Source organism: Rhinolophus ferrumequinum, chromosome 9 (assembly GCF_004115265.2).
Source record: "Rhinolophus ferrumequinum isolate MPI-CBG mRhiFer1 chromosome 9, mRhiFer1_v1.p, whole genome shotgun sequence".
In the NCBI taxonomy this organism is placed as follows: Eukaryota; Metazoa; Chordata; class Mammalia; order Chiroptera; family Rhinolophidae; genus Rhinolophus; species Rhinolophus ferrumequinum.
The window spans coordinates 1,560,820-1,586,639 of record NC_046292.1 but is presented as its reverse complement, the minus strand read 5'-3'; the positions used below and the strand labels follow the sequence as shown (position 1 = coordinate 1,586,639).

Genomic DNA, 25,820 nt, shown 5'->3' with positions numbered 1-25,820 from the left:
CCTCGGCCTTCCCGGGCTTCACCTCACTTATCTCTCCCCCCGCCCCTTTCCCCCACCCCCCTTTTCAGCGCAGCTCGGAACTGGCCCTTTAAGAAAACATTCCGGGCTGGGCGCTCCCGCCCGGGGCCCGCACCCCGGACACTTTAAAAGGACCCAGGTGGCCCCGGAGGCGAGGTGACTATCCCCCCACCCTTCCCGTGCGTCGCGCTGCGCTGCTGCTCCCGCCCCAGCCGGCCGAAGATAGAGTGGCGGCTGCGTTTGCCCTCACGACTTCCTTGGATGTGGGGCAAACGCGCCGACAGTTCGGACGTGGGTCTGGCTGATTTTGCTTCCTTTTATTGCATTTTAGTCCTAATTAAAAAGCTTTGGGTTTACCATCACCCTAGCCCGCTTTCCTCTCTCTCTCTCCCGCGTTGGTCCGAGCCCTTGGCCCGATCGGCTGAGGGGGTGTCCGGGCCCACACACCCGAACCCGGCTCCTTCGAAGGCCCCTCCGGGCCGCCGCCCCCCTCCCCGGCCCCTGCCCCTCCCCTTTGCCCCCACCCAACCGCCGCTGCTTCGGGCTTCTGGTCTCAAAAACAACAGCGGCAGCGCCGCCAGCTCCGCGCTCTGCCACTGCCCGGGCCGCGGGCGGGACTCGGACCCGCCGCCCTCGGTCCCGCGCGGAGCTGCGGGGAGCAACTCGCCGGGCACCAGGGAGGCATCGCGGGGACAGCTGTCCGCACACCCGGCGTCCCCGCACCTCTCCGCCCTGGGGGCAACCCGCGTACTCCTGCCTCTGCGGCCCCCAGGTGAGTACCCAACCGCGCGAGCGCACGAGCTGGACCACCTCCAGGGACCGGGGCCTCTGGGGACACTCCCCCCTCGCCTCGCTCGGGCCAGGTGTTTCCAGGGTGGGAGAGCTGGCGAAGCAGGTGGAGGAGCGGGGGCGGGCGCCCACCGGGTTCTCCTTCTGCCCTCAGCCCTCAAACTACGAGGGGCGGCAGGGGAGGGCTGGGCTGGGGGCAGGCAGGATGTCTGGGCCCAGGACACGGTGGGGACAGTGAGAATTCCTCAGTCGAGTGTGTCTGTCTGGGATTCAAAAATGAATTGGAAGCCACCGGAGGGCCGAGCCCCGGGCCCTTCCAGGACCAGGGCTCTGCCAGGTTGCAGGACTTGGAGCGGTTGCAGAGTCAGCCTGAGCCTGAAAGGGGTCCAGCCCGGATTTGGGGTGTCTGCCACCTGGGAGACCTCCTGCTCCTGCCCCTCCCCTGTGTTGTGCAGTGAGACCAGCAGTGCCTTCCCTGGGACTTACATTCCAACCCGGTGCTCTCTGCTCATAAAAGAGGCCAACGGGCCACGGCCAGGGAGCTAACCCGAGACCCCAGGGTCCTGGCAGAGGCACCCTGATGGCGAGGGGTGTATGGCCAACGCTTCCCCAGAGGAAAATGCCCACAGAGCCAGGCTTGGCAGGAGCCAGTGCCGGTGGAGCTCTGGGCCTTGGGCCTCTTAAGCCGGCAGCCGCTTCCCTACCGGGATGGGAACCCCAACAGAGCTCCCACTGCTTGGGGGTGTCCACTCTTGCGCCCCGCTCACTGCCCCGGACGGAGAAGGCGCTCTGCCCGTCTCTGGTTCTCACTGACTGTCTCTTCCGCTGTTTCCTGCCCTTAGGTGAGTGTTGCCCGCGGCAGCAGCACTGAGCGTCCGGGCACCCCAGCCCCAGTGCCCGCCCGTCCTTCCGAGGGCCTCTCGCCCTCCTCCCTCCCCAAACACTCTGACTGCCTTTCCCCGTGGGCTGAGCGCAGTACTGCTGGGCTCAGAGGGTCCCTGGGCCTTGCTACTTGGCTCTCCAGGACTCGGTGGGGAGTGTGCCCACAGGGGCACTAGGGCATTGCTGCTGGCCCTAGCCAGCTGAGAGCCCACTCCTGCCCACTCCCAGGGTGGTCACTGACAGAGGCAGGCGGCAAGGGAGCCGGAACCCCGGAGCTCTAGAACTGCCCACCTAACTCAGCCAAGGCAGGCTTCGCCGGTGGACCTAACTGGCTAGAGCTGCTGGCCAGAGAGAACACGGGGTCACCTTCATATCTTGGCACTCCAGGACCCCTTGTAGGGAACCTCCCAGTGAGGTTGTGTATGAGGCCTGGGAGAATACGGGGTGCCTGTGAAGCCTCCCACCTGCAGAGTAGGTCCCCTCCCGACCCCTGAGCCCAGACCAGCACTGGCTCCCCTGCCCTGGAAGCAGCCAGTGACCCCAAGGCTGGGAGGGCCCAGACTTGTCCTGGGGCACCCCAGCTCATCAGGCCCTCTCTCTGCTCCCTTCCTCAGCTCAGGAGGCGATTAAAATCCTCAGAGCCCTGGCCAGGCTGGGCCTGGACATCCTGTAGATTCTGGAACCGCACCCTGCCAGGGCCTGGGGAAGGAGGGCAGGAGGCTGGGGGCGGGGGGGGGGGGGGGGGGGGGGGGGGGGGGGGGGGGGGGGGGGGGGGGATGCGAGGTTGCGCTCTCTTCCCTGCCCCCTGCTAGGACCCTGCTGGGCTGGGGGTGAGACTGCACATCTGGGCCAGCCTGGGGAGAGAGAGGGCTCTGGAAATCAAGGTTGACCCCGGAGACAGGCATCTCCATGTGCTGCAGCCCCTGTGCGGGAGGGCTCTCTCCAATCAGCCGATCAGCTCGAGGAGCCTGGACAGGCCGTCCCCAAGGCCATGGCCCTGGCCTGACCAGGCCCTGCCCCCACGTGGCCAGACTTAGAATGGAGAGCAGGTCAGGCCTTGTGGAGTCCCAGCGAGAGGGAGGGTGAAGCAGGGAAAATCAGAGGCAGGTCCTCCGGGGGCCCCCAGCTCTGTGTCCTGCCCGAGGACATGTGGGACTTAGGGGAACAGGTGTGGGCGAGTGGAGCCCAGTTTTCATTTCGGTAATACTGAAAGGCTTACGGGTAGTTTTCAAAGTGAGCCAGGCTGTGGGAAATCTTGTGGCCGATGCCGCCGAGGGGACACTGCACTGGGGACGGGCATGCTGCCCACCACATGCCCAGTGACCGCCAGGCTTGTCAGGGGCTGCTGAGCTGGGGCTCGGCTGCACAGACATGGCCTCCACTCTGAGTTTCAGAACCCACTTTAGTGCTGGGTCAGGGGACTGGAAAAGGGACTTTTACCATCAACTTCTGGGGTACCGGGACCCACTTCAGCCGGGGCTCTGCCCGCTCCCAGCCTGTCCAGCTTATAGGGCAGTGCAGCTGGAGACCCAGCGTCAGGGGAACTCCTTTGGGAAAGGGTCAGGTTTGGGAGACGGAGCAAAGCCAGTCCTGAAGTTCTGTAGTGGGCATTGTAACGGCAACGAGTAAGGCGAGTCCCCAACTCCCGGGATTCCGAGCAGCTCATAGGGAGTAAAACCGCACTGGGGCCAGCATGCACTCTCGCACCCGCTGAAGCGTCCCTTTGCTCCGCCAGGACCCGTGCTCCTAGCCAACTCACAGAGGCTCGGCCTCTGTAGAGGAGGTCTGCGTTTTGAGGTCTGTATGCCTGGAGCAGCAGGGTCAGAGCCGGCCCAGCCCCCCTGTCCAGGCCCTCAGGCCCCAAGGAGCCTGCTACAGGCTGCGTGCTGGGTGGTGGGAACGGCCAGCCACCTATGGGGCAGAGGGTTCTCTGGCCGGGTTCTCCGCTTTCCTTCCATGCTCCCCTCTGGGCTCCCTGAGCTCAGCTGCAGGCTGTCAGGCACTCAGTCTCTGGGCTCTATCAGATTCCAGGTTTGCTCACGCTCTGGTTCCTGCTCAGAAAGACACTGAGTAGCTAAAAGAATACAAGTTCTTCTCCCTTAGTTTACACATGGGCTCTCCTCAAAGACACGGAACTGCCCCAGAAGGGGTCCAGACCGCCAGGCCTCACCCCACCCTCCACATGCGGCATCAAGTCTGACGGAGATACAGGCCTCCCCTCTGGGCTCGTTCCCCTGCTCTACACTAGATGGAAACGTCTCCCAGATTTGAGCATCGGAAGGCTGTACGCTCAGGGACAAACTGGAGACCAGCCGCGGAGGAGAAAACATGGTGGTCCTGGCGCCCGGCAGGGAATGCGTTGGGGACTGAACGCAGACGCTTTGCAGCCTGGGGCGAATGGTTAGCTCGAGTGTTTGGTCAAGAATTGCGGTGGGGGCAGGGCACAGACAACCTCCAGGGCCATTTCCTCCCCGAGGAGGCCGCCACTCGCAGTGTTTTCCCCGGCACCACGCCTCCGCTCCAGACTGGGGCCACCGGAGCCTCCGGGCTCTGGGTTACTATTGCAGGCCCCCTTTTGCTCCTCTGCCTACCCCAGCCCCAGGGAAATTCACTGTGACCCAGATCAATTTCAAGGACAGGACACAGGTCCCAGTTTCTGGCCCAGTGAGTTCCTAAGTGTTGTGCAAGGCTGTTCCCTAAGCCGCTCCGAGTGGAGGCCTCTGGGTGCCCACACCCAGTCCCCGGATCTGGAGCGGGTGACAGGGAGACCGGGCAATACTGGCAACCGGGACTTCCCAGGAATGTGGACCACACAGCGAACTTCCAGCAAACCGCAGGTGTTTGGACCTTCTTCCTTGTGGGGCAGGCGGACATCGTCCCTAGAAGATGAGCAGCGTCCAGGGAAGGTCCCGAGATTTCTCTGCCCACCTGCATCCTGGAATCCTGGCTGGGGCGACAATCTCTCAGCACCGCCCCAGCACTCTCAGGCAGGCACCTGGGGTCTGCCACGTGCCATTTGGGGTGGGTGGTAATCGGGAGGTTTTTGTTTTTGTTTTGATTTTTAATTTAAGAGATTGAGGCCGTGGGCCTGAACTCCCCGTTTGAGCCTGGGAGGGAGTAGGCGCCAGTATCCGGACCCAAACCTTTTATCCAGGAGGTGCCGGCAGCCCCGACGACCCCTCCTCGGCGGCGTGCACAGTGGGTCCGGACCAAGTGATCGCCGAGCCACGGGGCTCCAGCTGCAGCGCGCGGGCGGCCGCTGCCGCGGGGAGCAATAAACGGAATTGGTTTCCCACGCTTTCCCCCTCCGTCCGAGAACCTTTAAAAATCCGCCAACGAATCCCGTTGTTCGGTTTGCGTTGATCCTGAGCGGTGCGCCCACCCCGTGCCCCCGGTAGCCGGCATCTTTCGGAGCGGGGACCCTCGCGCCACCCGCACCCCCAGGCCGCCGGCCCCGCACGCGCAAGCAGCTCCATTCCCCCCGCGTCCTGGCCCTGCAGCGTCCTCAGAGCTGCGCGCGGCTGAGGTGGCATTGTGGCCTCTCCAAAGGCTGCCCGCATGGACACGGCCGCCGGCTCCTGCTCCCGGTTCTGGCTGCGCGCGGTCAGAGCCCTGGCAACAACGAAAACGGTTAACCGCGTCGCCTTTCCGGCGATCAAGTCCCGGGAGCCGCTGGGTGGGAGCCATTTCTTCGCGACCCCACCCGAGCCCTCGCTCCAGAATCGAGGACCCTGGCCTGGCCGCCTGGTACCTGAGGAGACTCCCCAAATCGGCTTGCACCCTCTTTGTGCAAAGGCCCCTCCTTCTCTCTTCTGGGCCGCAGTCCCTGACCCCCCTCCCCCCCACAGCCGCGGACCCTCCTAGTTTGGAAACGAAATCTGGTCTTTGCTCCTGAGGGCTCCACACCCTGCAGATGCGACCCTGGACAGGGAGCTGCGGTGGATTTCTCCTCCACGTCTCAGTTTCCCCATCTGTGAAATGGAGCCAGACCCTCCTATGCCCCTCTCATGGGTTTATGTGAGGTTGGAGAGAGAAAGGACGAGTGGAAAACGCCAAGCAGGGGCCGCGCAGCCGGCCCCTTGGGGCCACGTTTGCGCAGTGGGGCTCAGAGGAACCGGCCACAGCGGAAGGGGCGCGTTGTTCTTGGGCGATCTCTGCCCATCCCTGCTCTTCACGCCCATCCCCTCATTCGCGCCATCCTCGAATTCCCCTCTCCAGAGCTTGGTGGAGGACGATGAGGGTCCAGCTCCCCCCCTGGAGCGGTTTGGCTCGCCCTGGGAGGTGTTCTCCAACTCCCCTGGGGCCCAGGACGCAGGGAGGTTTAACACACCAGGCTCCAGCTCTAGGGTGGTCCACCCCGCACCCCATATCTTGCAGAGGGCGAGTGCTGGGGCTGCCAGGAAGGAAGGGCAGGCGATAGAGGCCTGGGTCCCAGCTGAGCTCCGTGGGGGCGGGAAAAAAACGCGTCTCTCTCCGGTTCTTCTCTACCCCCGGGACTACAGCAGCAATCCAGGTGCAGGGACTGGGCGTGCCTGGCACGTCTGGGCGGGGCTCTCGGGGCGGGACCTTGGGAGCCCAGGTGCAGCTATCCCCTTAAACTAGCGTCCGAATTTTGACTGCGGGGGGTAGGGTGGGAGAGCAGGGGGAGGGGGCACAGATCTGAGCAAATTTTCCAGGCCGACTACCGCTTCTGGGCAGGATCATGCGGGAGGAAGGAGGGCAATGGAGTGGCAAGGGGGGCACCCAAGCAGACACCCCCTCCCCCGCCCCGCTTTGCTTGCTACTAAACCAGTAATCTCGGCAGGCTTCGGGTGGAGACTCGGCTACCTGAGCCAACAGCCAAGAAATGGGTGGAGATCAGGACTGCCCCCGGCAGGGAAAATAATTACCTCTGCTGCGTGACCGAAGGTGATGGAATCAGTCTGCATGTCCTCCAGGGGCAGGGCCTTCTGCCCCTGCCCCAGCTGCCAGTGCAAGAGCTCATGTCCAGGAAGGGAGCAGGACTCACGCTACTGGCTCTGGTGTCCACTACCCCAGGCTTTGCCACCTGCAGGGGAAGGCAGGTGTTCCCCCCATCCTTCCCTCCTGCGTATCACCCCAAAACCCCCCAATGAAGGTACATGTGCACAAGGCCCCAAGCCCTCTGCAGCCCAGGCAGGTCAAAGGACCTCAAGAGGAGAAGCTATGTGCCAGGCCTGGGGACTCGGGTGGAGATGGCATGGTCCCAGCCTTAAGCAGTCCTCCCCCATGATATCAGCGGAATTCTAATGGGAATGCTGAGCCTGGTTGGGGGGCAGCAGAGGGATTGCTGGGCACTGCCCCCCACGCACATGGGAGGGCTTCCCTGCTTCCCTTATGTGTTTGTGCTATGACCCCCCCCCAAAAAAAAACCTCCTTCCAGAGCAAGCAGACAGCTGGGTGTGTGAGGACAGAAGGCACCTTAGCTTACAGCCTCTGAGACCCTAGGGCTGCTCCCCCACCTCAGCGTTCTGGATGCCCGAATTTCTTAATGTGTAATGTGCAGACAGGCAAGCCAGAGGTTATTGTGGGGATGGCAGCATGCAGGGCGGAACCTCGTGCTTCCTGGGAGCTCTGCAGGCTGCTGGAGCAGCACTGTTAGTGGCAGGGTCTGGCCACCCTCTGGCCCCTCCTCCCACAGAAACAAGGCCTGGCCATGGAGGCTCTGAGTGGACCCATGGAGGGCAGTGACCTTCTCTCTGGCTGGACACAGAGGGCAAGTCAGCCAGGCCTGAGGATAGGGCGTCTGGAGCTGTAAGGCAGGTCTTAACAGGTTCTCAGTGTCAGGCCCCACCCTCCTGACCTTGGCCTGCCCTGGTCTTGCCTGGTCAGGGTGGAGGGCCAGCTGGTCTCCTGGCACCTGCAGTTGGTGCTTCTCACAGGCCCACCACCTGTGCCCTGGGGGGCCCGAAGCTCTTGGATCATGCTGCAGCCTAGCACTCATTCTTTCACATGTGGCAAAGGCCCCGGTAAGGACAGTGTTGCTGGAACTAACAGTCTCCCTGTGCGGGTTGGCCGTGAAGGGGTTTCCTCCAGCAGACCTGGAGCTTTCAGGGTGTCTGACCACTCCAAAGCTGCAGTGCCTGGCCCAAGCCCGGGAGCCTGCTTGGAGCTCAGTGAGTGAATGAATGAATGAATGAATGAATGGAGTCACGAATGAATGAAGTGTGCTGAGTGCATAGAAAGTGACCCTGGAATCTCTGCAGCCTGGTTTCAGCCCGGGGACAGACAGAAGGAGAGGAGGGGCAACTTTATAGGACATCGCAGCGCAGTGGAGGCAGTAGCCCTGTGCTCAGTGACCTGTCCCTCATCAGCCCCAACTTGCAAAGGGCTGCCTGCATTCAGCAGCCAGCGCCAGCCCCGTGTGAGGGACCCAAGCAGTGAGCAAGCCACCCAGGTCCACTGCTGCGCAGCACACATTTGGATGAGGCATCCGGCTTGCTCGGAGGCCTCAGCGAGATGATGGAGGCAGGGGACATGGTGGAAAGAGCACCCTTGGGAGAGACTGTCTATTCGTGGGGCTCCCTGGCCTGGAGGGATGGAACCAGATGGTGCCAGACTCCTGTGCCAGGCAGGGTGCTGGCCGTCGTCCGGCTTGGCTTCCACCCCTGGGATGCTTCAGGGTGTTATGGGACCCTCACTCACAACAATCCCATTCAGTAGGAACTGCGATTGCTTCCACCTTACAAATGGGGAAACTGAGGATCAGAGATGCAAGGCCTGTCACAGAGGCAGGAGAGAGGGGTTCAGCGCCTGACCACAAAGCCTGACTCCAGGTAACACTGACAGCAAGACGACGCTCTCCAGGGTATGCACGTGACAGAGGCAACGCTGCGGAGGGGTTTGTGCCCGGGACCCTTCCCTGGGTGCCATGGGGCATGTGCTCCAGAGTGCTCTGCTCTCCAGGTCAGCCATGTGCTCCTGACAATAACCATTTATTTGCCTGTGTCCAGAAAGACAGCCGTGTGGGGTCCATATTTCCTCAGAGTCTCACTGGGGAGTCAAGCTGCCCGCTCAGGGCGGCCATCCCGGAATTATTCTGGGGGCAGGCCCCGCAACCCAGCCAGTGGCTTCAGGGGCCCAGTGTGGGGCTAACACAGCAAGTAAGTCAAGCTCAGCATCTAGGCTTCTAGTAAGGTATTTCCAATCATAAAATGTGTCATTTAAAAAATATATGTGTCAGTTAAGTGTGCACTGAGCCCAGACCACGTGGGACATAGTTGTTCTAATAAACACGAATAAGCCAGTTTTCACATTAGAGAAATAACAGTGTCTAGTAGAAACGTGGTGCTTTTAAAATACGTTAATTAATGAACAGCAGGTAATTGTTCATGGCACATCGTGGCAGAGGGTAATTTTCATTTTAGAGGATAGAAGGGCCAAATACCCCTCCCCACTCAGCTTTTTTGTGTAATAATCACCTTGGCTTCACCTCCGCCTTTAATTTTTACAGCTGGAGCTGTTTATCCTCGCTCCAACTTTCACTAAAAAGGAAAAACTATCACTTAAACAAAGCCATTGAAAACTCAGCATCATATGTGGATTTCTTAACATAAATAAATCACACAAACCAAGATTTATGTTCTACAAATGATGTCATTCATTGAAGGCTGACTGCCCCATCGAACGTGCGTTTAGTGCTTTTCCTTTTGTGTGTGTGCACTTTTTGCAAAATTGGAAAAGCCGCCCTGGCATCCTTGCTGCTCTTTTTTCTTTGCTCGGCCCAGGACATCAGAAAGGTCTCTCCCTAGGTCAAGCCAGCAGAACCAGACCTAAACGGTGAAAACTGTTTCATCTCCACAGGCTGCTTGTAAAGCCTTTGCTCTGGAATTGCACGATCCAAGGCTGAAAGCGTCCCCAAGAATTCATGCAGACCCAGCAGAAGCTGCAGGACCTCTGGGTCTCCGAGACCCGCGATGAGTCCAGCTGCAGACTATTCACACGAAGTAAAGGACAAACAGGAAAATCAGCACCGATGTGGGAACGAGAGGAGGCCTGTCCACACCACAGAGGAGTCCTGGCCATAAACAGGGATGGAGAGCTGACACGTGCCACTACACGAATGAACCTCAAAAACTGTCTTCTCAGTGAGAGAAGCTAGTCACAAAAGGCCACGTATTGGTATGATTCCATTCACGTGAAATGTCTGGGATGGGCAAATCCATAGAGACAGGAAATAGATTAGTGATTGCCAGGGGCTGGGCGGGGGAAGTGGGAGTAGCTGCTCAATGGGGGTGGGCTCTCCTGGGAAGATGAAATCTTCTGGAATGAGATAGAGGAGACAGCTGTGCAACACTGTGACCGTGCTAAACGTCACTGAATTGTACATTTTTACATGGTGTTTGGCTACGTGAATTAATCTCAATAAGTCTACCATTTAAAACACCACCACGGAGCGAGCATGTTTAAAAAGCTTTTAAAGCTCTTTTAAGAATTTGGAAATGAGCATACAGCTTGATGAGTGTGTAAGACGCACGTGCACACACTGATGGGTGTCACATGAGCACCGGCCTGCGCACCTCGGCAAAGGACGAGCCCGGGACCATTTTCTCCAAAGCTCTCTGTGCAGCCTCATGCTCTAAGCGTATCCCCTTGCCAGTCCCAAAGTGACCACCACCCAGGTTTTTGTGTTAACTGTCTCCTGTCTTATCACGTGATACAGATGCCTCAAATGTGAGTCTAGCTGTTAGAGCTTAATCAAGTTGACATGAATGAGGAACATTAAAATCGCCACAGGTGGGTCAGGGAGACGTGGTTGCTCCACACCATGGGATGGTATTTGACCGTCAAAAGGAATGAAGTTCTCACACGTGCTCCGACATGGGTGAGCCTTGAGGACGTGCCACGTGAAAGAAGCCAGACATTAAAAGGCACATATTGTGATCTGATTTATATGAAGTATCCGGAACAGGCAATCCACAGGGACAGAATGCAGACTGGTGGTTGCCTACAGTAACTGCGGAAGGAAAGGCAGAGGTGTCTTGGGCAGGTGAAGGTTTTAAGAGGCAATGAGCCAGACCACAGTCCAGCGCCAACCCTGGGGCCATCGACGGGAGACCCTTGGTTGGAAGCCAGCAGGAAATAGGTGCTGACCGAGGTGAGGCATCCACAGATTGCAGTGTGGCCTTTTATTCATTCAAGCAGCACGCATTCACTGCACACTGTCATGCAGGGTGTCATGCGGGGGGGTCTCCTGTCCCGCTCCCCACATAAGAACGCAGGATAGGGTGAGGCCAAAAAGGAACACTCACAGAGCCATAGATAGGGGAGTCACACCACTATATTCTTGCTGTGGCTGGGTTGGAGACACAGAAGTGGGAGCCATACTGTCCGCAACCCACCGTGCTAACTGCAATCCGCGCTTGCCAGCCACCACCTTCTTGCTAGCCCTCATTTTTGCTGCTAGCGTAGCCACGGCAGTTATATTAGTGGCCAATGGCTCACTGGTTACAGCTGACGGCCAACTAGCCACAGCTGATGGCCATCCAGTCACAGTTGATGGCCATTTACTACTTGAGCCAGCACCTTTCCACATGAGGCTGAGAGCCTGGAAACTGCACTCCTGGCTCTGTCCCCACACACACCTAGTATGTGCCAGCACAGCCATAGGCCCCAAGTATATAGCTGTGACCGAAACAGACAAAAGCCTCCACCACCTCTCACGGAGCTCACTTACTCCTGGGGGAGGCAGCTAAGCAAGATACGTGAGAACACTGCACAGCATGTTAGAAGGTTGTCCGTGGTGGGGACAGAGCCAGAAGTGCCGTTTCCAGGCTCTCAGCCTCACATAGAAAGGTGCTGGCTCGGGTAGTAACTGGCCATCAACTGTGATTGAATGGCCATCAGCTGTGGCTACTTGGCCGTCAGCTGTAACCAGTGAGCCATTGGGCACTAATATAACTGCCGTGGCTACGCTAGCAGTGAATGGTGGCTGAGCCTGCAAGCACAGATTGAAGAGAGGCGCGGATTGTGGATTGTGGATTGCAGAGAGGCGGATTGCAGTTAGCAAGTGGGGTTGGCTGGTTGATAAGAGAAGCGGACAGTGGGTTGTGGATCGTGTGGCTCCTGCTTCCTGTGTCTCCAACCCAGACGCCAGCGAGACTATAGTGGTGTGACTCCCCTACCTATGGCTCCGTGGGTGTTCCTTTTTGGCCTCGCCATGTCCTGCGTTCTTATGTGGGGGGCGGGACCAGAGACCTCACATGACACCCTGCGTGACATCCATGCTGTGGAGATCCGGAGGGAAGAAAGGGGAGGAGTCGGAAGTGAGGAAGGTCCAGTTGTCTGTGGGGTGGCCAGGCGCGACCTCTCTGAGGTGGTAACGTTTGAGCAGAGACGTGAAGTGAGGAGGAGCCATGTGCACTCTTAGGGAATAGCATTTGGACAGAGGGAACAGCCAGTGAGTACAGAGGCCCCGAGGCGAAAAATTGCCAGTGTGGCTGGAGCAGAAGGATGGAGGGAGAGAAGAGTGGGAAATCAATGCAGAAGGGCAGTGGGTGGGGGGTGCAGATGGAATTCAGCTGACCTTGAAATAGGAATAGGGTTCTGGAACATACGGGTGGGCCCAAGGACATCGCAAAGGTCCTTAAATGTGGTAAAGGGAAGCAGAGAGATTCAGTTGGCCTTGCTGCCTTTCACTGTGAAAGAGAACCATGAACCAAGGGACCAGGGCAGCCTCTGGCAGCTGGAAAAGGCAAGAAAACGCATTCTCGGCCCTCTGGAAAGGAAAGCAGCCCTGCCGATACCTTGGTTTTAGTCCAGTGAGACCCATTTTAAAGAGAACTTAGTGCTGTTTTAAGCCACTGACTTGGTGGTAGTTTGTTACAGCAGCCACAGGAAACTCATAGGGGGTGGGTGGCAGGGACTTCACACGTGGTCAAGACAAGCCAGGTTAAAGTAAAAATCTGAGCCAGGCTCTCCCAAATTAAGACAAGGGCACCGTGACTGCAGGGCTTTGATGACAGAGGTCCTCACAGCTGGCTCCCTACTCACGCCGCTCCAACGTGGACCAGTTGCCCTGTACCTTCTGCCCGTAGCCATCATCCTAGTGGGATCTCTGATTGTTACCTGTGAGGGATGCCTTTGGGTCTCCTGCTCCCCAGAGCCTATGTTTTCTTGGCTTACTTTCTCAGTTTTGTGGAACACATGCTCCAGTAGCTTCTGATGAATTGGGAGGTAAGTTCTTAGGGCCTCATATGTCTGAAGATGCCTCTATTCTTCCACCCTCCCAGAATGACAGTTTGACTGGATATGCAATTCTAGATGGGACATGATTTTTATTCAGAATTCTAAGAGCTTTGCACCATTGTTCCTCTGGCTTCCAGTATAGCTGCTGAGAAGTCTGTGGAGAGTCTGTTTCCTTATGCTTTTTGTGTGACTTGCTTTTTTTATCCTTGGAATCTTACAGAACCTTGTCTTGGTCCCAAGCATTCCACTGTTTCACAGGGATGCACGCTAGGCAGTGTCTGTTTGCATCCACAGTGGGTCCTTTCAAACTGGAAGCTATGTCCTTCAGCTCTGGGAAGTTTTCGTGAAACACTTCGTTGCTGATTTTCGACCCTCTGTTTCCTCTGTTCTTCGTTTTTGGGGGATAGCATGACATTGTCCTCTGCCCACCTGTCTGTGAGTCCTCCAAATGGCTTTGTTTAATCTCTGTCTTTTCTCCAACATCTGCTGATCTTTGGCTGTCTGCCCAGGATTTAGAGGGGAGCACAGAGCTAGGTAGCAGACCTGAGAGTGAGGGGTGGGGGCTTGTTGCCTCTGAGATTCACAGAATGGTGACCCTGGGAGCCCTCGATGTCAGCATCTTTAGGGACTGATTTGACTCCTAGGGAAGCGCCCAGGAAAAGAGGGAGGAGCCCGGCTGCCAGTCTTCTGGGAGCCAAATTGGCCCCTGCAGGCAGCTTTCAGTCAAGCCTGCCTGTGTTCCTGGGAATAGACCTTTGGACTTTTGCTAATATGGGGGAGGGTATTGGCGGGGGGATCCAGGAAGCTAACTTCCTCACAACTCCCTTTCACTCTCAACTCCCTGATCACCCCTACTCCTGCACCCCTAGTCCCAAGGGCACTTTCATGGCCGATCCTGAGTTTCGGGGTGCTCTTTTATTAAATCTAGTAAAATCTCCCCTTCCCTCACTCTCTGTTCACTGCTGCCTTTCTCTTGTTGGTGACCTGCTTACTACAGTCCCATCTGTAATTCAGCTTTCAGAAAGTTGGGGTTACTCTATCTTCCCCTCCATAGCAGTAAATGTCTTTTAAATTCTCTTTATTGGGGTTGAAGGGTTTGCAGAAGGAACGCTATCAGGCGTGTTCGGCCTGCCGTCTTGACTGGAGGCCTTGGTGGCTGTCTTAGAAAGGCTGCCCCCATCCTTAGATCCGGGCCTGATCCCACCCAGGTGTCCCGCGTCCTGCCCACTGGCTTTCCTGGAGCCTCCCCCATGGCACGCTCCTGCAACAGGTAGGATTGTTCCACAAAGTCGGTCAGTTCCACACGACGGACTGCTGTGTACAAGGGATGCGATGATGCAGATACACGTGTTGCCATGTTGTCCTGAAACCCAAGGTGGGGGCCACCTTTAGGAATGGAAACTGAAGTATTAACAGTGGTTTTCTCTGAGTGCGGGCGTTTCAGGCTGGTGGAACTTTTTCCTCTGTTATGCTTATCTACATTTTTATTTTTCTCCAGTGACTACATATTCGTTGTGTAACTGTTACAAGGTTTAAAATTAAGAACAAAACACTGTTCTTTAGGAGCTGGCTCAGACGTCATTACCTCCCAGGAGCTTCCCCTGGCCCTGCTACTGGTACCGCTCCCCTCAGCACATTTGTGAGACAGACTTTAAATAAAAGTTTATTTTATGAATATCAACTTAATTTATAACTCTAAGCTTCATTTCTACCAGAACATGGGAGGCTGTGGACGCACTCTGAGTTTGACTCAGTTTCCCAGTTTGTTGAGATGGGGGAGGGCATCTGACCCTGGGCTCCACCCCTGAGGCCTAGGGGTAGGCGAGGGGGCAGGAGTGCAGTCTCCGGAGCAAGTGGCTGCCTGACCCCACAGTCGCCCTGTGCACGTGAGCTGGTCACACCTGTGTGGGCCTCAGTCTCTTCACCTGCAAACGTGAGAACTGCACCCCTGTCTGGGCCTCTGTGGGGTGATGGTCACGGTTCCTGTGAAGGGCTGAGAATTCCACACATAGAATTGACTGTCTTAACCATTGTTAAGTGTACTCTCAGGGGCCCTAGCACACACACTTGCACTGTTGTACAATTGACCCCACCACCGCTTCCAGAACTTTCCATCTTCCCAAACTGGAACTCCGTCCCCAGTGAACATTCATTCCCCGCCCCCAGCCCCTGGCAGCCACCCTTCCTCTCTGTCTCTATGGACTTGACTCCTCCAGGGACTTCCTGTGAGTGAAGTCATAGAATACTAGTCCTTTTGTATCTGGTTTATGTCACTCAGCATAACGTCCTCAGGGTCCATCGATACTGTAGCAGGTGTTGGAGCTTCCTTCCCGTTTAAGGCTGACTGACACCTGGTGTGCGGCTGGACCACACCTTCTCCACCCATCCATCCACAGGGGGCCGCCCAGCTGCTCCTCCTCCCTGGGCTGTGTTCAGCAGTGCTCTTCTGTACTCATGTGTGTGTTTCTGCCCACAGCTTCTCTCATGGGAGGCTAGAGACCTGGAGGATAGATAGGTAGATGGATAGATGGATGGATGGAGGATGCATGGATGGATGGGTGAATGGATGGATGGTGGGTGGATGGATGGATGGATGGATGGACGGATAGATGGATGGAGAATGGATGGAGGAGGCATAGATGGATGGATGGAGGGATGATGGATAGATGGATGGATGGATGGATGGATGGATGGATGGATGGATGGATGGCTGACAGGTAGATAATGGATGGATGGTGGGTGGCTGGCTGGCTGGCTGGCTGGGTGGATGGATTTCCCCAATGATTCGAGGAAACTGAGTGTTATGATGAAACTGCGAATGAACTGGAGAAAACTGACACCTAATGGGAGATATGGAATTTGTTTAAGGTCACAGTGCACATTGGTGACAAAGCTGGCCCAGGATTCCAGACCTCTGTCCTCCCTGTCCAGCTGTCTACAGTGGTAAGTTTCACCTTGACAACCAGGTGGGATCCATGTCTTGTATCTGCCATTGGCCCCAGCATGGAGCCCTCCAGAGTCCAGGACCTGCTCTTCACCTCATTCCCCTGCACCTCTAGGAAGCACAGTTCTCCAATCTGTCACTTCTTGACCTGGGCACAGCAGCCAGGAGAGCAGAGGTGATGCCCAGCTCTCAGGGTTGCTGCTCAGAACAAATAAGACGATAGACCAAGTGAACGGTGGTCACATGACCTCCACGCCCTGCCCCACTGGACGCTCTGCTCTTTGTGCCTTATTCTACCGAAACTACTCTCAAGGGTCCCAAGAGACATCTAACAGCCCCTGCTCCATCCTTATCTTCCTCGTTCCCCTGAGCATTGCACATGCTAATTCAACTGTCTCCTAAAAATGGACGCGCACACCCTCCCCAGGGCCTCCCTGAGACCCCTCCCTACAACGGGGGTCTGGCCAGGTTCCAAGTCCCAGATGTCCACAGTGGGCAGGAAGCCCAGGGGAGGTGCAGGATTCTTCTATCCATCCACCTTTCCTGCACACCCTCCCCCGCCCCAACACATCCACAGCCTCACATTTCCTCTGACCACGGGCACAGCCGGAGCCCAGTTCTTGCCAGTCCCGCACCAGCATGTCCTCCCTGAGGCTGACCTGGCAGGGCCTGGCTGACCTCTGAGCTCCCCCTGCAGAGGGAGTAGTGATGAACCTGGCCAGGATCCTTCCTGGGCCCTTCCTGGGTTGGGGCCTTGGTACCACCCCTGAAACTCACAAGGTGTCTTCCCAGCTGGGTGTAACCAGGCCACTGTGGTATGGCCGGGGCTGTCCTCAGCTGCGGACTCTGCTGGGCGTGGCACAGCCTCCTCCAGGGGACTCTGTGAGCCACCCAGACCTCTAGTGGGGCTGCCAGTCTCTCTGCAAACGAGGGACTGCAGGAATAGCTCCAGGGTTTTTATGGGTTTGCCTTAAAGATTTTATTTCCAGAAAAAACCAAAGCAATTAATCCAAATTACAGAGTAGTCATTTGCAATAATATTTGCTTTAAATATATGTATTTTTAAAAACCCCTAAGCTGTGAGCCTCCAGTGAATTCGAGGTGAAGGACACCTTGAAATAATTACATTTTTTGCTCGTTTTATGTTGTGAAAATGGCTTAGTCAATTTGGGGAAGAATTGTAAAATGTTCAGCTGACTCCCTTATAAAGGCGACATTATTTGTTCTCCAGATTCTGCCAGAATAACCACACTGATCGTTTACCCTCTTGCCTCGAAGGTGGATTTCTTCCAAAGGTGCCCCGAGCGTTAGTCCAGCTGCCTTTCACCCCAGGCAGGGCCAGCAAGGGGAGACCAAAGGGACAGGCTCTAGCGTGGTGGGGGGTCCTCATGCTGGCAGTCAAGCCAACCACTCCACTCAGGTGTCCTGGGTTTACTGGCCCCCTTTGTCTCAGTGACTTTGGGGACCTTGCCCTCTGGGATGAGCACAGCCCAGAGAGGGGGCAGCCCAGCCCAGCGGACCCTCCAGCCAATGAGTACATCTGGTGAGAGGCTTGGACACCTGAAAAGCAGGGATTTGGTAAAAGATTAAATGGTGCTTCATACAACGTCAGAACACTCAATTGTGCTGGGTCAGGACGCCTGCTTTGGGGGCAGCCCCTGAGAGTCCAGGAGCTTTCCCTTCTGGTCCCGACATTTTATCATCCGACGGCCCCTCCCCAGATAGATGAGTTGAGGGACTTTCTCTTGGCATTTGTTTGCCAATTCATTTTTTTAACAGTGTCCTTTGAAGAACAAAATTTTTAATTTTAGGAACATCTTTTTTTGTTTTCCGTTTATAGCTTGTGCTTGTGTTTCTGTTCTGTTTTAAAATTTTTTTGCCTAACCCAAGGTCACAAAGATTTTCTACTTTGTTTTCTCTTCAAGTTTTACAGCTTTGTTTCTTCTAGTTTGATCTAGGATCTATTTTGAGGGCTTTTTTTTTTTTTTTTTGGTATGGTCTGAGGTAAGATTGAAGTTCATTTCATTGAATTGCCCTGGCAACTTTGTCAAAATTAATTGACCAATTAATTTTTGTGTGGACTCTCCAGCTTTTCGTCAGTTCCACACTACCTTGAGGACTCTAGCTTTATAATAAGCCTTGAGATATACTATAAGTCTTCCAACGTTTTTCTCCTTTTTCAAAATTGTTTAGGCTATTTTAGGTCCTTTGTATTTCCACATAAACATTAGCACTAGCTTGTCAATTTCTATAAAAGAATTATTGGATGTTTTTTATTGGTATTGCAATGAATTTATAGATCAATTTTAGGAAAATTGTGACTCTAACAATACTGACCTTTCCAATTCAAGAGCGTGGTATATCTCTCCATTTATTTAGGTTTTCTTTCATTTGTCTCAGCAATATTTGGTAGTTTTCAGTGTATGAGCCTTACACTTTTTTTTTTGTAAAATCGATCACTAAGTGTATTATATTTTTAATTCTATAGTAATTTTGTCTTTCACTTTCCAATTTTTCATTGCTAGTATGTAGATATCCAATTTATTTCTGTACGTTGACTTTTGTATGTTCTGATCTTGCTAAACTCACTTATTAGTTCCTGTAGCTTCTTTGTAGTTTCCTTTGGATTTTCTATATAGACAAATGTATTATCTGCACCTATTCTGAAGTGAGCATCAATAGTGTTTTTCAAAGAAAGTTATGTCTTTCATCTTAGTTTTCAAATGTACTGCATACGGCTGTTCAGAGCATTCCTTATTATCCTGTTACTGTCTGTAGACTTGGCAGGGGTGTCTCCTCTCTCATCTAGACATTGGTAATTTCTTTCTTCCCTATTTTCTTCCTGATCAGTTTGGTTAGACATTTATCAATAAACCTTTTCAAGGAGAGCTTTGGTTTTATTGATTCTTCTCTATTGTTTTTCTGTTTTCTATTTCATTTACTTTTATTCTTCTCTTTATTTCCTTCTGCTTACTTACATTTTTTTTGATTTTATAGTTCCTTCAGAAGGAAGCATAACTATTAATTTGACATTTTTCTTCTTCTCTAATATAAGAATTTAATGTGACAAGCACTGCTTAATTTCATCCCACACATTTCTATATTGTGTTTTCATTTTTATTCATTTTAAAATATCTTCTAACTTCGTTTGTGATTGATTTTTTGACCCACGAGTTATCTAGAAGTGTGTTGTGTAGTTTCCAAATATTTGGGAATTTTCAAGTATTGTCTATTATTGATTTCTAGTGTAATTTTCTTGTAGTTAGAAAACATACTTTGTATTATTTCAGTTTTTTAAACTGCATTGGGACTTGTTTTACAGCTCAGAATGTGGTCTCTCTCGGGACTACTTAGGATCACTGTGTACTCTTGAAGAATTGACTACTTTATCATTAAGAAATGTTCTTCCCTATCCATGGATACATATTATCCGTGGTAATATTTCTTATTCTTAAATAAATCTTTCTTGATGTTAATGTAGCAGCTCCTGCTTTTTCTGATTGGTGTTTACATGGTAGCTCTTTCACATCCTTTTACTCTTAACTTATCTGGGTTTCTTGTAGCATATGATGTGGTGGGGGACTTCAGTTTTTTTAATCCATTCCGACAATTTCTGTCTTTTCATTGAAATGTTTAGGCCATTTACATTTAATGTGATTACATATATGGTTGTGCGTAAATACACCATCTTACTGTTTGTTTTCATTTTTGTCTCACTTCTTTGTTGTTATTGTTTTTCTGCCCTCTTGAATTAAAGGAATGATTTCAAATATCTGTCTTACTTCCAATAGAAGCTTATTAGCTACAACTTTTCTTCATTGATTGCTCTAGAGTTTATGATATACAGGTTTAATTTACCAGAGTTTCTTCAAATACTGTTATACCACTTCACACATAGTGCAAAACCTTACAATAGTGTGTGTTTCCTTTCTTCTGTGCTTTGTGTTATTGTCATAAATTTTACTTCCTCATCTTATAAACCTTTTACAATGTTGTTATTATTTTCCTTTGAGAAGTTAATTATGTTTGAAATTTTTAAAAAATGCTCTTCTATTTACCACATATTTATCTTTTCCAGTATCCTTCATTTCTCTGTGTCGGTCTGTATTTCCGTCTGGTGTAATTTTTCTTTGCGGGAAGGATGTTATTTGACATTTATTGTCATGCTGGCCTGCTGACCATAAATTTGCTCAATTTTTATTTTGACTGAAATATCATGTATTTTGCCTTGTTTTGAAAAACATTTTTGCTGGGGATAGAATTCTAGGTTGACAGTTTTCTCCCTTCAGTACTTCATCTCATGACTGGTAATTTATAAAATCTGTTTGTTTTATAATTTCACTCTTCTGGAAGTTGCAAAAGAGCACACAGTGTTCCAACATTCTCTTTGCTCAATTTGTCCCAATGTTAATGTCTTACATAACCCCATTGTATGAACCGAGAGAGTCACACTGATACAGTGCTTCTTGAATTTCATCAGCTGTGAATGTCCGGGGGACTCTGAGCTCACCTTTCCTGAACTCTCCAAGAACTGTGGGCTTGGTTTAGATTCCCCTCCCTGAACTGCAGCTTGGAAACTCTCTGGACAGTGAGCTGGGCTATCATGGGGCTGGAGGATTTCCACACGGTTGACACACTCAGAGACACAGTGACTCCAATTCTGTGACCAGAGACTTGCTCCTTTGTACTTTAAAAAGAGGAACACAAGCCTTCAGAACCTCACCACTGCTTTACTGTATTTCCTGTGAGAGGAAACAATGTTGATGGAATACACACCTTCTGTGAGGTGTGCTTTTCACCCACTTCTCACTGAACCTACCTGGTTCTCAGCACATACCTGAGGCAGTTACCACAGTCACCCTTGTCCTCTGCACACGTTTGATGCAGATACCACAAGCCACCTTGTAAATGTAAATGGTGTGCAGTGTAAGTGTCAGTAGTAATTTATCAATCTACATGGTCGGTATTAGGAGTTCACTATAAAATTCAATTTCCCTGTATGTTTAAAAGTTTTCACAATAAAATGTTGGGAAAGGTTCATCATGATCAAATATGATTTATCCCAGGAATGCAAAGATGGTTTAAATTCAGAAAAATTGATCAATTTCCATTAACGGACTAAGGAAAAATGGTATAGGTGCAGAAAAACTATTTGATAAACGTTAGCACTTACTCATCTTTCTAAAGTCTCTGAGAAAACGAGGAAGCAGCTTTCTTAATTTGGTGAAGCTGATCTTCAAAAAACCTATAGCAGGTTTCTCACCTGTTGGAGTTTGGAAGTGTTCCCTTTGTGATCAAGTATGAGAAAAGCCTACCTGCCCCGAAGTGACTGTTCAGTGGCAAGTAACAGTCCTGCCACCTCCCGCAGACACCATTAAGAAATAAGTCACCTAAGAGCCCAAGGGAAGAAATTAACCTATAGTTATTTGTAAGAATAAAAATAAAATAAAAATAGAAATAATAGAAGACTAATCACCTAGATACTGGCCATCAATATAAAGATCCTAAATAACTAGTAGACAAACAGTATCAACAACAACAAAATAATAATAGTGTCCAGTAAGATTCCAGATGAAAGATCAACCTGCCAAAATACTAGCATTTCTTGACATTGTCAATAACTAATTAGAAAAGTAATAAATAAAAATAAGCTGTCATTCATATTAGCAACAAAATCTCTCAAGGACCTAGGAATCAGTCTAACAAGGAATTCACAAGCCTTTCCAGGAAAAGCTTCATCGTATCACAGAGCACAAAGCAGGATGAATAGAAGGAAAGACATACACGTTCATGGATGGGATGACTCAACATTTTGAAGACAGGGCTTCTCCACTCAACCTTCAGAATCAATTCAACCCCAATCAACATCTCATCAGCGTGTTCCAAGGGTCTAATTAACCTTTTCTAGCATGGACGTGGTTAAACAAAGGGTCACAGACAGCTAGTGAGTTTTTGAAAAGATGAGCAAAGCCGAGCGCTCATCCTGCAGACCACTAGACCTGTACGAAGCCCTGAGAATGAGACAGTGTGACCCATCGTGCAGAACGGAGCTCAGAAAAGGGCCCATGGTGTGACAGGCTCCTCATCTGGACAAAGGACAGACAGTTCAGTGGGTGTGTTGGAAAAACTGATTCACTGGGTGGGAAAAAATCAAGCCTTTCCACAGGGCGCTTTGGACAGATAATGTCCTAGGTGTGAAAGATAAAGCTCCAGGTTTTATCAGCTAAAGAAGATGTGGGATGAGAGTTGTCATCTTCGGGCAATAAAGAACTTCTGAAATTGGACCTCAGATCTTTACCTGAAGCTGGACATTAAGGGGTTTGGCTACATCAGAGTTAAAGATATTGGAACAGATGTACCAGACATAAGAAAGTAAAACAGCGAAAGATAGGGAAAGTCTGGAGAGGGAGAAGATGTGTGCCATGGCTGAAAGGACTGAGTGATTAATTCAAAATAGAAAAGGAAACACTGCAGCTGTAAAGAGTCAGCAAGGGGCCCTTCAGTGGCCAAAACACGCACAGAGATTTTCAAACTCAACAGGAATCGGAGTAATGCAAATTTTGGAAAAGATTTTCCACCTTCACACCCAACCAATTTGCAAACATTTGAAAGTGAAATGGCACCGAGGTGGAGGTGTGGGGGACCGGGGTACAGAGAGGGGGCATTGAAGGAACAGGCAGAGCTCAGGGTGACCACTTGTGTGCTGTTCCCCACCGCCCACCCCCAGAACAGCTCCCAGGCCCAGGCCGGTCTTGCCTGTGTGGGAGGACAGCTGATGTCGTGGTGGACGCGCCCTGGGGAAAGCCAGGGGGCAGCGAGCGGCAACTAGGTGTTCTCACTGCAAAGTGGATAGAGCTTTACACACATACCGTGGAGTGAGAAATTCATGAAGCCATGTGCACCAGCAGCACAGGAGCGAATTCAACACACACAACGGACTTGGGGAGAGACGACGAGCAGGAGATTTGGACTGACCCCCCCCCACTCCTGAGTGGTGCAAACTCAGGCTCCAACTGGGTCCCCTGTGGGCGGTTCCAACAGGTTGCAAAGGAGCCAAGCCCCTCCCTTGCTGGCAATGGGCTTCCGCTCTCAGCCTCCTCTGCCTGACCCCTGACTCTGTCCATCAGCAGGTTCTCTACACTTTCTAGACTTTTCACATCTTTTGCGTTTCATAGATGAGGACACTGAGTCACAGAGAGGTCAGACAACCTTCTCTCGGTCACAGAGCTAAACGCTGGAGCTGAGCTCTGAACGGAGGCTGGCTGCCCCACACCTGGTTCTTGGCTGCTGTTCTCAGCCGCCTGGGGCAGGTGAGGAAAGCAGGGTTGGTGAGGACAGTGAGGAGACACAGGGGTCCCAGGAAGCAGGGTCATCGGAGGACACTGGGATGCACAGACTGTTGCAGAGGTGCCCACGGTCAGACTGGGCCAGGCTGCTGGGCGAGATGGGGAATCGGGCGAGATCCCGGGGCGGCTCCCATGTGCCCCCAGGCTCAGGCTCTTTGCACGTGCTCTTCCTTCCCCTTTCGCCTTGTTACCTCCTGCTCTTCCATCTGGTGTCAGCTCAATCGTCACGTCCTTTGGGAAGCCTTCTCTGCTTGCTCTTTCTGAGGGAGTGAAAGTATAATTTAATGGGTAAACTGGTGATTCTGAGGCAAGTGTAAGATACACATGTGCCAACAATTTGACTTCATTCGTTACCTTACGAGGGAATTGACAGGGTGTGAAAGCTGCTTCCAAGGGCAACCCAGAGCACAGGCGCCTTCAGAGGCGGCTGGGAACAGAAGAAGGAGCTGCGCTGGACGAAGCCTGTCCGTGTTCACAGGGAAGGGCCAACTGCAGCCCCGCCTCTCTCTGGGCAACAGTCCTCTCCATCGCTCCCCGTTTTCTGCAGCTCAGGGGCTCCTGAAAGAGCTCAGAGACAATGAAAGGCACAGACCCCGGAGTTCAGCTAAGCCCGGAAGGGTCTGCCAGACAACGCCTTTTGGAAGGAAACCCAGTAAGTTTTCTGCTCGTTTCAAAGTTATAGTTTCTCCCGACGAGGTCAAGTCCCCCCTTGCCTCTCTCCCGTGACGCCTGTCACAGCAGCCATTTCCTGTCCTTGGTGAGTACTTGGTCAGTGTCTCCCTCCCTGACCAGACAGTGAGTCCCAGGGGTGGGTGGTGACAATGACGCCCAGACAGCCCTGCCCAGTGCCCACATCCAGTCTGCTGATGAAGAAACCGAGACCCGGAGTTCAGCCAACTTCGTTCTCATGCCACCAAGCAGGCTGGGAGTCTGGGCCCCTCCAGGGCCTCCTGCAAGTGAGCGAATAAGGGAAGGAGTGGGTGAGTGGCCGTCCTGGGGGACCCAAGTGAGCAGCTGCGTCCGGGGAGGAGAAGACCCCTGAGAGGGGCTAAGGCTCCATCTGCAGGCCAAGCAGGGAGGGGGGCCCTGCGCCCTCTGGTGAGAGGTTTGTGCCAGGCCCATGCCAGGTCTGGGTTCCCAGGGTGTCACAGAGAAGTTGCACCGACACTTGTCACCTGACAGACTGGATTTGAGCTCCTGCAGGGGGGAGAGACCAGTACAGAGCTGAGCTGACTTTGGAGCATAGCGGCAGCTGGGCCCTCTGAGGCAGTGGGCAGGGGCCGTGGTGGACATTACGAAGAGGAACTTGGTTATGTGTCAGGAGTGGGGGGATTCTCGCTAAAACTGCCCTGGGCAGGCCAAGGCCATGCCCAGGCTCAGAAGAGCCGGGTCAGGGAGGCAGTCCTGGTCGGGGCTGGGGTCCCCCCACACCCAGGGCGAGGCCCGGAGTTGATCCTCCTGAGATGCAGAGCTGCTGGGTGCTGGTCACTGCGTCCTTCCACAGACACAGGCACCCCATGAAGAGTTGTCACATCTCTCCAGGGTACCTGGAGTGTTGCTTTGGCCCCTGTTGATAGCAGGTTCCCAGCCATGCTGCCTGAGTGAGTGCCACCTGGAATCCAAAGTCTGTGATGTCAGCTTTGTGAGGAAGTGTCGAAAAGCTGCAGGCCAGCCCGCCGGCCACCCCCCCCCCAGGTGTCCCCAGACCCCCACCTCGCCCAGGCCGTTAGTGGCCTCCTCCGTGCTTTGCTCTCGCCTGTGTGGTTTCCAACTGCTCCCCGTGCTTCCACCTCCTGGTCATGGCCAAACTGTCCCAGAGCACATATGGCACTTGGAACATGTCCTTCGTGAGGGACACACGTCCAACTCTTGCAGCTCGTCAGCCAGCAGACAAGCTCACCCCCTTTCCATGGCTCAGTCTTATTTCTGGAGACAGATCTGCCCCAGCACCCCAGGCACAGACCTGCGTGGGGGCCGGTCTGCGCCCCGACAGAGGCCCTCATCTGGAGACCGGCACTGCAAGGGACCAGGTCTTCATCTGTCTCCCTCGGCTTCATCCTGTGAGAACGCTTCTGTCCTCCGGCCAAAGGTCTGGAGAGGAAGGTCTCACTCCAGGACACAGAGTAACGTTTGAACTAAAAGCGATTGTGTAATGCTTACAGAAAAAATGATTTGGGTTTCGTGGAATCCCCAGCAGAGCTGCTGGCGTCATTTCAGACTCTGGCCGCACACGAGCTTCCACGGGTGAGGGGGCCAACTGGACAGGCTGAGGAGTGAGACGATTTCACGTGACCTGGAAGAAGAAACCACGCTCCAAAGCCATTTCACCGACTTGGGCTTGGGGTTTTTCCATCTATGTCTGTGGTCTGTGGGAAAGAGGCTCTTGGTCTCTCCTACGTCAGCACAGTGACATGGGAAGGAGGTCAGCCCATCACACCTGCGTGGCTCTGGGCACGGGGAACCCCGCTCCCCACACCATGGCCCCGTGTAATGACTGCATCCAGGCCCCACTGGAGAAGACCCTCTTGGGGGAGGGAGGGCGGCAGGGGCTGGGGACGCTCCTCTTCAGATCCCTGGGCAGGATGCTGGACAGGCGCCCAGGCTCACAGGGTCAGAGCAGTGTTTACCCTGAGGCT

General features: G+C 53.3%; 1 protein-coding gene across 3 annotated transcripts; it reads left to right on the top strand.

Moving 5' to 3' along the window:
- The first annotated feature begins 266 nt into the window (after positions 1-266).
- Positions 267-9,923, top strand: LOC117027276 (E3 ubiquitin-protein ligase MARCH11). Of its 3 annotated transcripts, none has more exons than XM_033114853.1 (2): positions 267-790; positions 9,511-9,923. In XM_033114853.1, exons 1-2 carry the CDS (start codon positions 280-282, stop codon positions 9,519-9,521), a joined length of 522 nt encoding a protein of 173 aa, XP_032970744.1. In that variant the 5' UTR covers positions 267-279; the 3' UTR covers positions 9,522-9,923. The 3 variants fall into 3 exon arrangements, with proteins under 3 accessions (XP_032970744.1, XP_032970741.1, XP_032970743.1); XM_033114850.1 differs by lacking the exon at positions 9,511-9,923 and adding an exon at positions 9,161-9,501; XM_033114852.1 differs by lacking the exon at positions 9,511-9,923 and adding an exon at positions 1,650-2,407.
- The last annotated feature ends 15,897 nt before the right edge of the window (positions 9,924-25,820 follow it).

Coding starts and splice junctions, on each gene's coding strand:
- LOC117027276 (XM_033114850.1), top strand. CDS start 280: ATGTGGGGCAAACGCGCCGACAGTTCGGACGTGGGTCTGGCTGATTTT. Junction 791..9,160: donor CCTGCCTCTGCGGCCCCCAG/GTGAGTACCCAA, acceptor TAATTTTTACAG/CTGGAGCTGTTTATCCTCGC.